A 13126-nucleotide genomic window follows, 5' to 3' on the forward strand; every position below is an offset into this window, starting at 1 on the left:
CCATACGGCATTTGGAGTTATTCACGTTAACTTGTCTTACCTTTCTACAGATACATCAAGATTGGTGAGAAGGAAGTGGAGTACAATCCGCTCTTCCGTTTGATCCTTCACACCAAGCTGGCTAATCCTCACTACAAACCTGAGATGCAGGCTCAGACCACGCTCATCAACTTCACTGTCACCCGCGACGGTCTGGAAGACCAGCTATTGGCTAACGTGGTGGCCCAGGAAAGACCCGACCTGGAAAAACTCAAGGTACCAGACTTGATGTCCGAGGATTACCATCTTGGATTTCTTACAGAAACTGTTGGTTCAGAGTGAGGCTAAGTTAAAAAAGTCTGGTGCCTACCTGGAAAAGGCCAAGGTATTGGTATCTTGGGCTCAGAGTGAGACTGAGGTTGAAAATAGACTGGTGCCAAGTAGGCTTAACACCTGGGCCGAATTTCATTAAGTTGGGTACCAGAAAATATTGCATTAGTATGTGTTAAGCAAAATTCGGTGTAGCAACACTAATTGTGACCAGCAAATCACTCACATTTTTATTTCAGTCGGACCTGACTAAGCAACAGAACGACTTCAAGATTATCCTTAAGGAGCTAGAAGACAACCTCCTCTCTCGTCTGTCCTCCGCTGAAGGAAACTTCCTGGGTGACACGGCCTTGGTGGAGAACCTAGAGACCACCAAGCGAACGGCCGCTGAGATTGAGGTCAAAGTTGAAGAGGCAAAAATCACGGAGGTCAAGATCAATGAGGCTAGGGAGCTGTACCGACCTGCTGCTGCCAGAGCCTCGCTGCTGTACTTCATCCTGAATGACTTGAACAAGATCAATCCTATCTATCAGTTCTCTCTCAAGGTAAACAGGCAGTTCCCCTCAATCTTTTGCTTTCTTGAAGTACACTGTTCACTAATCCAACATTGTGGTTGGCCATTTTGTTCATTAATGTCCCTCAATGTCAATTTTTTTTGTCGTCTTCACCATTGAGGGGAACTAGTACGTAGGGTCCATAAACTGTTTGAGATATGGTCGTTACTTCACAGAACCTAAACCTTTTTCAGATCAGAATTGTGAGGAAATTTCCCAACCCAGTGTTTTAAATTTGTTTGATACCAAGTTTATTTGATGTACAGCATGCTATGTCTCATATAAAATCACTCTTATTACAATCAGAATTTTTGTTCATCATAGGCGTTCAACGTAGTCTTTTCCAAGGCCATCGAGAAAGCGGAACCAGCCGAAGACGTCAAGGAACGCGTCATGAACCTGATTGATTTCATCACTTACTCTGTCTTCATCTACACCACCAGGGGTCTGTTTGAGCAAGACAAGCTCATCTTCACCACGCAGGTTGCCCTTCAGGTTAGTGCGTTAATGCTGCAAATGATAACGATAGAGGGCGCTATGGTGCCTACTCACGAGAGCCAATAGAGGGCACAGAATGTACGTGCGTCTGTTAATTCAAATATCGAAAGCAAGCTGAACAAGAATGGCACACATTACACGTGGCTTATTTTCAAACGATCATGCCGACAAATTTTCATAGTTGTGTTCTTCACTGACTTGTTTTGATAAGCATTGCATACTAAGCACTACCTGGTTCATAGGTGACTGCGTCATACACACGCATGCACCACTGATTACCAGCACCCATTGGCTAAATATGCCACTTTGCCCTACTTCCAGTTCCAGTGGTCCCAATGCTACTCAGTGTGTGGTGGGCGTGGTTTAAGTAGAAATGACGCAACACTTACAAACCAGATATGAGGGTTTAAATTAGGCCCTGTACATTTCTGTTGTTTTTACTGAAACATATTGTTAATTTGTTTTCTTGGCACCACAGATTCTCCTTATGAAAAAGGAAATCAACCCAGTTGAGCTGGAGTTCCTGCTGCGTTTCCCCTCTCAAGTCAACGTCACCAGTCCTGTGGATTTCTTGTCCAACCCTGCCTGGGGTGCCATCAAGGTAAAGCATGCTTCTTGATGAAAGCTGTATCTCGACTGAGAAGACAAAAACAGATCCACTCCATGTTTAATGCTTTGATATTTCATGGCATTCTTTATCGTCTCTTTTGTTTATCCAGTCCCTTGCGGCCATGGAGGAGTTCCGCAATCTGGACCGTGACATCGAAGGCTCGGCCAAACGCTGGAAGAAGTTTGTGGAGAGCGAGTGCCCTGAGAAGGAGAAGTTCCCCCAGGAATGGAAGAACAAATCTTCCCTGCAGAAACTCTGCATGATGCGTGCCTTACGCTCAGACAGAATGTCCTATGCAGTCAGGTAAGGGAGATGGTCAACATGCAAGACGTCATATCAAGTCATATCAGGCCAAACTTTGGAGTATTTCTTTTCAGGTTCCAATTCTTGATCTCAAGATCAGGCCAAAGAAAAAATCAAGTTTTAAAAACAAAGGCTTCAGTTTACACAGGCATACAAGTAGAATATCCATCATGAAAAACAGCCATTGATTATTAAAAATAACATGTAAAAATGTGTCTTCATGCAGGAACTTCATCGAGGAGAAGTTGGGCACCAAGTACGTGGAGAACCGTTCCATAGACTTTTCCAAATCCTTTGAGGAGACAGGACCAGCTACCCCAGTCTTCTTCATCCTGTCGCCGGGCGTGGACCCCCTGAAGGACGTAGAGGCCCTGGGCAAGAAGATTGGCTGGACGTTTGACAACAAGAACTTCCATAATGTGTCCTTGGGCCAAGGCCAGGAGATTGTAGCTGAACAGTGTATGGATCTGGCTGCCAAGGAGGGACATTGGGTCATCCTACAGGTCAGTCATATGGTATTCTTGTAGTCTCACCGTCAACAGATTCAAACAATTTGTCACCCTCATTAGTGTCAGCGCTACAGGGGGGCAGGGCCCCTCCCCCCCCCTCCCCCCCCCCCCCCCCAATTGTCTTCCTTCCAGTTTGCCCCCAAGAAAGTCAAACCAAAGAGAAAAAGGAAAAAAAAAAGCCATTAAGTAAAGCATGGTGACATTGTCATCAAAGTATATCAAATTTTTGCAGTTAAAGTTGTCAAATAAAAACTGTACATCGTCACTTTTGAAAATCCGCCAATCGAAAATTGATTTCATCTACTTTGTCATTAAAGAACATACACAAATTAAGGTATATTGTCCTTGTCATTGACATCCACCAATTTATTTACATCTTGTCACTGATTATTATTCAAGAAACTTTTTATTGTCATTGTAGAACATCCACTTGGTAGCCAAGTGGCTGAGCACCCTTGAGAAGAAACTGGAATCAACCGGCGAGGGAAGTCATCCTGACTATCGTGTCTTCATGAGCGCTGAACCTGCTGGCACACCAGATAACCACATCATACCACAGGTACACAAGAACTTGTGCTATTACCTTCAATTGAATACATGCCTTGCCTTTTTCTTTATTTCCCCGAGAATTGCCCAAGGTAATTGATAATGAGCAAGTTTTGCCCTCCTCTTCCCCAGGGTGTCCTTCAAGCCTCCATCAAGATCACCAACGAGCCCCCTACCGGCATGTTTGCCAACCTCCACAAGGCCTTATATAACTTTGACCAGGACACGTTGGAGATGTGCGCCCGGGAGGCTGAATTCAAGGCTATCCTCTTCTCTCTGTGCTACTTCCACGCCGTGGTGGCCGAACGTCGTAAGTTTGGTCCCCAAGGCTGGAACCGAGTCTACCCATTCAACACCGGGGACTTGACTATCTCTGTCAATGTGTTGTACAACTACTTGGAGGCAAATTCTAAGGTAGGAGCAAGTTCCATCAAGAATTACGGTTACACATATTTTGATTAAAATTGATCAAAATACAGTGATTGTTTGAAGCATAATGTGTCGTAATGTAAATCTCTTGCAAAGAAGTCTGTCAAGTTGCAAAAGCAATTGTAACGATGGTCAAATAAGTTTCTTTGATTTCTACAAAAAAGAATTAAAAATTGGCATTAATTTTCTTTAATAAGCCCACTTTAAAATTATTTTAGGGTTATAATAAATGTTATTTCTTGTACAGAAACACACCACACCAAGCATACTGAAATGTGCATCCTTGTGGAGACATTTCTTTGTTCTCGTGTAGTAAAGTTTTCGAGTTTGAAAATGTAGTTTGAAAATGTTCTTATTTTAACCAGAATTAATATCCTTGGCTGAAATTCGGACTTTTCCTTTTTCTAAAACTTCCATTTGCGACAGATCAACGCACCTTGGAAATTCCTAGTTTTTAAGTAAAATCCATATATCTATTTGGTCAAAACGTTGTGGAGACGTATTCATCTATAAAAATTGCCCTGTGGAGACGTATACAATCATTTGCTCCCTATTGTGTGCATGTCTCCAGAGGGCCGGTGTATCAGATCACAGAAGTTATAAGTGTTTATAAAGCAGAGTCATTCAGTCAAGATTCAGATTCCTGATTGTCTTGTCTTTGTTTGAATCTCTTAGGTACCATGGGAGGATCTGCGGTATTTGTTTGGTGAGATCATGTACGGTGGTCACATCACTGATGACTGGGATCGACGTCTGTGTAGGACATACCTGGAGGAATACATGCAGCCTGATATGGTAAGCCCAAAGATGCTTAAACTCTGAATGGTATAGACCATTCTGGCAAAGGCCACGACTGCGGTCAAGCCTTGCTTTCGTGAATGCCAAAGACGTTCTCAATTTAAGGTAATGTGTATTTTGAACACACTATCGTTCATGGGAGTCATTGTCGTAGTTTGAATGTTTTTCTGTTTTCTTTTTCTAATTTTCAGCTTGATGGTGAGGTATACCTTGCGCCAGGCTTCCCCATCCCTCCCAACTCGGATTATGTCGGCTACCATCAGTACATTGATGAGATCCTACCCCCAGAGAGCCCCTACTTGTACGGCTTACACCCCAACGCCGAGATTGGCTTCCTGACTACCACCTCCGACAATCTCTTCAAGGTGGTACTGGAAATGCAGCCGCGAGACAGTGGGGCCGGGGCAGGGGCTGGCTCCAGCAGAGAGGAGAAGGTTTGTAACACTTGTTGTTGCCCTCAAAACATAAAATCTAGATTCAAAATATGTCAGTCCAGGCAAAATACAAAGAAATCAGCGTATAGAAAAGCTGTCGCGGGTCGTTTTGCAAAGTGGGTCATGGTGCACTAGGGCAAGGATGCAGCAGTTTTCACAGCTTTTTGACAACATGCTTTGCTCTGGATTTTTGTGTGAATGACCAGTTTGCTTTATGAGTCTGTTGAATAGATTTTGTATTGTGTGGTTTCATGTCAGCAGTGAAGCGCGGAAAGTATACCACACAATGCAGAAATCGAAAAGTGAAGTTGTAAAGTGCTCTCTTAAAGGCCCAAGCACTAGACCTTCACGATGACATACACAATCATGACAATGGGCTTTAAAAAAAGGCATTCTGAATACTGACCTGAATATTAAACAAAGTTTTCTGCAAAAAATGGCGATGAGAGCATATAGCACCATTGAAATAGATTGCTTCCTTATTGGAGACCAAGGCCTGCTTATTAGAAAATATTGCTTGGCAAATTTATAAACCTAGCGGAATACCAACGCTAAAACCTGTCACTAATAGTTGTTTATTTATTTATTTATTTATTTATTTATTTATTACATTTCTTTACCCAGGGTATGCCCAAAACAGTTAAAACCTGGTTTCTGCTGGGACCCTGTTCAGATATATATGGCATAAACTTTTGGCTTTATGAGATAAAAGCCAGTGCTTTATCACTGTGTGGCCTTCAAGGTACCAGACCAAGATGGCTGTAGATTTGTCCCCGTGTCTGATTATATTCTGTGATTTGTCACACACAGATCAAGGCCTTACTGGATGAGATTGTGGAGAAATTACCGGATGAATTCAACATGCTGGAAATCATGGGGAAAGTGGAGGAGCGGACGCCGTACATCGTGGTGGCCTTCCAGGAATGTGAACGCATGAACACGCTGACTTCAGAAATCAGACGTTCTCTCAAGGAGTTGGACCTTGGACTGAAGGTCAGTACTCAATTGTCGTTTTTGTCTTTCGTATTGCCACCTTTACGGACTCAATTGAAGGGGACGCTGAACCCGTACGATTTCAGCTTAAAAGATCTTATAAGATTCTTATAAGATTCTTATAAATGGGTCCAAATCTTTTAAGATTCTTATAAGAATACACAGCAAGTAAGAAAAGGATAACAATTCTTATAAGATTAATTATGTTCTTACTTGAGTTAGAAATTGCATGGATTTCTTATAAGATTGCTTTCCCACTGTGCCATTGCAATTGCATTTTCAGATTATTTCACCATGCATAATGTAACATGTACCAGTACTTAAGATAATGACACTGTAAAACTCCAGAACCAGAAATTTTCAAATCCCAAAGTGGAACTTTTTATATGGGCTAATGGGCCAATTACCGTAATTTCCTGCGGATAAGACGCGTCTTATCTGACTTTCTAGACCACAAAAACATCGCTGCGCCTTATCTACAGGTGCGCCTTATCTGGTGTCGCTTGAGTTCAAAGTGACGGTCTTTGTGTGAAGAATTCTTTCAATGCCGCAATCAATAATGCGGTCAACCAAGCTCAACTCTCCAGACATTGTGACCGTATTTTCATTCCAACAATGCCGCGATGTGTTGATCCCCCATGATCGTGCTTTCATTCCAACAATGCCGCAATACGTTGATCCCCCTTACACCGCGTTCCCACTTGAATTTGGAAAAGGTGGATCAAGATCCGGCATTTTGGTGTGATCGTTATCTTACCGCAACGAAACCGCAAGTGGCGTTCCCACTTATGCTTGATCCACCTTTTCGTACGGAAATGTTGGGTCCAAAAGGTCACTGAGTTCGGAATTACGCGCGCTCTGTGGAGTGCGAGTGGCGGTAGTGTTGCATGCTAGGCCAGGATGGATCAGTTTTTAACAGCGCTATGAATTCACCGACAAAAATTACGCAAATTCACCGACATAAATCACGGATCTGTACGTAGAGGATCCGTACGTGCATAAATTAACTGGTGAAATCGAACAGCGCCGCTCGCTCATTGTGTGACATCACGGCAGAAACCAATGCATCGATAAGGGATTCCCTGGTTCTGAAGCTTCTCATTGGTTAAAATGGTCACATGATGTACTTCGACATCATTTTCCAATTTTCTATAATCAATACTACAGATTTGTCACCTCCAGACGCACCGCGTTATCGGCACTATTCTCATTGCGTATTCGTAAGCTTTTCCATGATTCTGTGCCAAATTGAAGTGTTTTGGTGAGTGCGAACTCAGAGTCATTTATGGATGGAAAAATAAGTAAAATTTCACGAATAAAAAAGGTTTAGAAATGGAAGAATACGCAACGAAAATTTTAAAAGGCCTAGTGTAGTTTCCCCCGGTGTGACGGGATTATTTTCGTATGGTACATACATATAGGCGACGCTAGTTTTTGTATTAGTCACCGGTAGAGGGCGCAACATCTGGCTCGGAGGGACTGGGCAAGTCTATGAATCTTATCCAGCGTGCGTGTTGCAATATCTTCAGACAGCGCGTGGACCATCGTTTCTGGCCGCTGATTGGGCCGCACTGCATTAACAAAAGGCCAAGGAAGGCTAGGATCGGAAACCGCAAGCAAGTATGCACAGCGCGCGTTGGCTGAATGTTGAAGGTCGGTATCAATTTACATTGGTCTTTTCTTCATGGCTCTACATGTTACCAGCCAATGTGGTTACAGTTTAATTCATCCTCCGAATAGTGTGATCGTTCTAAGGCAACACAATGGCCCCTTTGTGGCGATGTACCGACACCGGGTGACGCCTGGTGTTCTTCTGTGTGCGGTCAAACATGCGTCTTATGCGGCGGTGCGCCTTATCTGTTGGCGTTTGAATTTTTTTGGGGTGATTTTAGGGACCTGCGCCTTATCCGCCGCGCGCCTTATCCGCAGGAAATTACGGTAGATATGGATGTTGCATATAAAAAATATAAGTTAGTGTTTTCTTAAGTTTTGTTCCTAAACCTTGCTGAAGTTGAATGTGACTAGGACAAGAAAATACAAGAGATGATACCTTTTTTATTTGAGACAATAAACATGTCTTTTTTTCTGTGTTATACGTACGTAACATGGACAGACAGACACACTGCAGCAAGGAAAAGGGTGCTGAGGACAAATTCAGATTCTTATAGGGACTTTCATTTGACATTATCATCCCATTTTACTTTGTTATCAAACGAAAATATAACAGCTTTTGCACTGGCATCAAAGTTATGATGTGATTAGGGCTATGTACAAATAGGGACAGACATTTTGTGACAAATATGTAGTCTGTTCGTACGTATAAATCCTGATTATAAAATTTCAAATAATTCTTCAGATTGACTCTGAGTTTTCTAGGTTTTGACTGATGGCATTCCTCCAGGGTACATCTTCTTAAATCAGACAACATTAGGGGATCATTAGATGTTATGCTTACTTTGTGACTTTATCTAAAACGTCTGTCCTTTGTTACATACATGTATATAACACTTTTATAAAAAATATCCACGGTATTTTCTAACATAAAAAGTTATATCCTTTGCAGGTGAGGATATTTGTTCAAAGCTTGCACTGTTTACAACAAAAATTAAGAGACCAAGATCCTAGTTTTATATCAAAACTGAAAAGGTCTTCTCATGGTCTTCTTAAATGTCACACTTTTGGGCCCATTAGTGTGGAATTGCCAATTGGGCCTGTCATGTCATCAAGCACAACTCGCAGATCCCTTTTAATGTGGCAGTGAATCAATGTATACTATGGCACAGGGACACTGGTATACCCCTCGGTCACAAACCATGCACAGTATATCCTGCTAAACGCAGCAATTAACACGCAGCACTTGACAAAATGACAAGCCTGTGTAGCAAGATCAATGATGTCAAAAATCCCAAGGCCAAACAAGGTTAGGTTGAGGGTCAATAGATGGTGACTGAATGCAACAGAAAACAACTGTGGCATTGTGCCTTGGATGATACAAGGAATTTGGCACAGAGTCAGAGATCTATACTTTTTCAAAGGACAAATCTGTGATGGCCCTATCTTTAGGGATAGGGATTGGCTTTATAGCCTATATGGCTCTCATTGTCTCCGAATTGGCTGTCTATGCACTGGTGTTGATGGCTCACTAAGGACAAGGGTCCACAGACCTTCACACCCCCACCACTGCATTGGTCTGACAGGGTTAGGGTTATATAAAGAACTTTGATTCAACCAGTAACAATGGATTACTTTATTTACTAGCATGGGGCCGTATTTAATAGGGGGTAACTTTTTTATTGACAGGGCTTCCAAAAGTTGACCTTCCTGTGCTTCAAAAATAAAAATTCAAACAAAATTGTTAATGTTTTTTTCCCTGACAAATTTGTAACCAAATATTTAAATAAAAAAATTGAATTAGTAAAAAAAAAAAAAAATTTTTCTATTATGGACACAGCAACCCTCTGAAAAGGTTTTATGTAAGGGTTGTTTTGTGTCTCTTATGCACAAAAAGGTGATCACGAATCACGAAATATCAGGCTTCAAATAATTGATTTTTAAATGACATTGTTTGATAGTTTTTTTATCGTCACATTCAAAAGAGACTAGTATTTGTATACATTGTATTGCTCAAAAATAGATTCCGCAAATCTATTAAATTTAGATAAACATTTTTGAAATCTAAGCATGAACATGGGTTCTGCAGAACTCTGCACACAGTCTGCAGACTTTCATTGAAGCTCTTCCTTAACTGATATGTGCCACTTTTGAAAGACCGACGTGATTGGTACAGGACTTCATTTATTGATTGATTGATTGATTGATTGATTGATTTGTGAAACCAGGGTGAGCTTACCATCACATCAGACATGGAGGATTTGAGCAATGCCCTATTCCTGGATCAAGTGCCAGAGTCTTGGAACAAGCGTGCCTACCCCAGCATGCTTGGCTTGGCAGGCTGGTACGCGGACCTTCTACTCCGCATCAAGGAACTAGAGAGCTGGACAGCCGACTTTGCCTTACCCACGGTGGTCTGGCTGGGTGGGTTCTTCAACCCTCAGAGCTTCTTGACGGCTATCATGCAGTCCATGGCACGTAAGAATGAATGGCCTCTGGACAAGATGTGCTTGCAGTGTGACGTGACCAAGAAGAACAAGGAGGATTTCAGCAGCGCTCCTCGTGAAGGGGCGTACGTCCATGGCCTATTCATGGAAGGAGCTCGCTGGGACACCCAGACAGGAATGATCGCTGACGCTCGCTTGAAGGAACTGACTCCATCGATGCCAGTTACCTTCATCCGTGGTATCTCAGTGGACAAGCAAGAAACACGTAACATTTATGAGTGTCCGGTCTACAAGACAAAGCAGCGTGGTCCGACGTTTGTCTGGACCTTCAATCTCAAGTCCAAGGAGAAGGCTGCTAAGTGGACACTGGCTGGAGTGGCTCTACTTCTCCAAGTCTAAAAGGTAACCTTCTGAAGTACAAAGTCTAAGAATGCTGAAGGCTATTCCCACACTAAGGCCATTTTCATTTAAGTACTTGGATTACGGATTTTTCAGGTCCCGCGGTTGGGCGGGTAGCCAAAATGTTTTCCAAAATACACCAAACATGTGGGGGCGCCCTTTACAACGCGCACATAATAGTACGCCCTGTATTCCGACGCAATCTTCAATTCTGAAAGTGTTCAACCGATGTTCCATTTAAGTGCACAACAAATTATCAACATTTTATATATCATTCCAAACAATTGCTTGGAATCTGTTTTTAAAATATTTCATTGCCAATGTTTGAAAAGCGCTTGTGTATCGATGCAGCTGGTTTCCGTTCATTCTGCTAATTCTTAGAACAGTTTTGGTGACGGGAATCAGTATACCCACTGCGCGTCACAAATGCAGATGAACATGCAAGAACATACGATCAATCAACAAGCTTATAGTAAATCGGTACATAATGTACGATTATTCCTTTCTCAATTTTTGGTCTGACGCCAGGATTGCTTGGTTAAAAGTAAATCAAAAGATTGTGTTTGCTACTCAAAAGGTGTGATATTTCTTTTTTCCATTATTAGTTTTTTTAAATCAAATTTTTGTGACGGTGACTCTGTAATCCATGTTATTAAAAAAAAATGGCCTTACTATCTCTTGTTCTTTAACAGTTAGTTTTAAGCGTCAAGCATTCTGCAACCTCTTTTTCCGCATGTTGCAGCCACCTTGGTCTAGATCCCAGACCTACATGGAGATTGCTGTGAAGCTATCACAACACCATATAGGCACCAGGCTAATCTCTGGCTGATAGAAAATCAAATACCAAGGTTTAAAGAGAGGGTTCAGTGTAACAGTTGTTTTACAGCATTATTTACAGTTTTAAATTTGGGGGTTAAAAAGGGGACCATTTCAACTTAAGTTTAAATCATTCAAATTTCAGTGCATTCCAATTCTAAATGTTAGCCCAAAAGGTTGCGTGTTGCATTTTTTTTGAAAGAAACCAAATGTACATAGAATCAGTTGATGTAAATATTTCAAACATCTGATATTCATAACATATTGTGTATTTTTGCAGTTCTAGTCAAAGGTTTGTTTCAGTTCTTCCATAGATGTCATAACATACAAACGATTCTCATGCGGAGTTTTTCAAAATCTGAAGGCCCATTTGCCATCATGTGTTATTCATGTTTAATATGGCTTTGGAAATTTTATCTCTTCCTAATTTCATAGCATTCACTACTAATATTTGAGGCCAGTTTTGGGATTTTTGTTTGCCATAATTGATTGCAATCGTCATTCACCAGTTTCCTTCTCATAACTTATTTACAGAAAAATAATTAATAAGATGGAATTATTTCTGTTCAATAGTGGGTTTTGCCCTTGACCAACTCAATATTACGTCAGTATTTGTTATGCCCTCGCAGACAAAAAATACTAGAGAAAGTACAAGGAGTTTGCTAATTAAACATCCTGGCGACGCCCACGTTCACGGTGGGCGAAGTTTAAGTTCTACATAATAAAATATGCAAAGTATTTGTAAGCATTGACGTATTACTCAATGCCTCAGTGCCGTCCATTTAGTTACCATTTATTGCTTTGACTTTAATTACCCTCCACTGACTGATGCAATGAATTTATACATTAGAGACCACCTGCACTTTTTAATATTGCCACTCAAATACAAATTTTATATGCCACTGCAGTCCGTCCACAATTTTAAAATAAGAATAATTATATTTGGACTACAATTGCATATATCACATGTGCCACATCATTGCAATTTTTTTCTTAGCTTTATGGTTGTATGTTCTCGGATTCCAGGACTCGACTCCAACACTGGTACATGTACTTACACCACAACGAATCACCAAAGAACAGAAAATTTACTACGGCAAAATTTCCAAAATTCTACCAATAATTATTGTTTGTGCTGAAATAGCTGTTATTGAAGTTTCTGCCTGGAATGACATCACAGTTTTGTCATGAATATGGAAATTCGCATTGACATAAAACATAAAACAGAAAAGCACCAAAACACTCTGGAAAATGGCAAAACAAAATTGAAAATAAGATTATAAAGTTCTTAACAGGGAATAATTTGGAGAAAATACAAGTGAAGAGATATTGTTTACTTGTGCATTTTCAGATTGATGGGAGTTTATGGATATTTCGTTAAAATTGTCTTCAGAACATTTGATGTGGTTTAAAAAAACACTGCTTTGTATTCTTTTCTGTTCTGAATTTGTGCCTTTTATCAATAAATGCATTTAATGACAAGTGAACCAATGGAGTTCTTTGTTTCATTGTTCTGTTCCTAATGAGTGAAATCTATTTATTTTTATGTATTTAATAGTTTTTATGTTTAACCCCAATACAACAATCAAATTGATTTTACATGATGGATGTAACAAACATTGAGCAAAATAAGAGAAGAGTTGTTAAAAATGCGTTATAAATTATGCACTTCATGTGTAAGAAAACAATATTTTGAAGTCTAAAACTTTGACATATGAAGTTAAAAATGGCAATGTTATAAAGTTAATGATAAAGTTAATGTAACTTCGATGTTTACAATAACAAGAAAAAAGTGACAAACCCCAACTCACTTATAGGGTGACCTACCCCCCCCCCCCCCCCCCCCCCCCGCCTTACAGCTTTCCACATT

General features: G+C 40.8%; 1 protein-coding gene across 2 annotated transcripts in view; it reads left to right on the forward strand.

Annotated features, from left to right (window-relative positions):
• The window catches only part of LOC119722436 (dynein beta chain, ciliary), a 39589-nt gene extending 27574 nt beyond the window's left edge, over positions 1–12015 (forward strand). The window contains exons 57-68 of one of the 2 annotated variants that reach the window (XM_038192557.1): positions 51–255; positions 549–854; positions 1188–1358; positions 1840–1962; positions 2081–2274; positions 2501–2777; positions 3205–3342; positions 3462–3743; positions 4434–4553; positions 4748–4990; positions 5801–5983; positions 9823–12015. In XM_038192557.1, coding sequence (XP_038048485.1) covers positions 51–255; positions 549–854; positions 1188–1358; positions 1840–1962; positions 2081–2274; positions 2501–2777; positions 3205–3342; positions 3462–3743; positions 4434–4553; positions 4748–4990; positions 5801–5983; positions 9823–10440 — 2860 coding nt within the window. In that variant the 3' untranslated portion in view covers positions 10441–12015. The remainder of the gene's footprint in view (positions 1–50; positions 256–548; positions 855–1187; positions 1359–1839; positions 1963–2080; positions 2275–2500; positions 2778–3204; positions 3343–3461; positions 3744–4433; positions 4554–4747; positions 4991–5800; positions 5984–9822) is intronic. The other variant, XM_038192566.1, reaches the window with a different exon arrangement.
• The last annotated feature ends 1111 nt before the right edge of the window (positions 12016–13126 follow it).

The sequence above is a fragment of the Patiria miniata genome, unplaced genomic scaffold (assembly GCF_015706575.1).
Source record: "Patiria miniata isolate m_02_andy unplaced genomic scaffold, ASM1570657v1 HiC_scaffold_1, whole genome shotgun sequence".
Lineage (NCBI taxonomy): Eukaryota > Metazoa > Echinodermata > Asteroidea > Valvatida > Asterinidae > Patiria > Patiria miniata.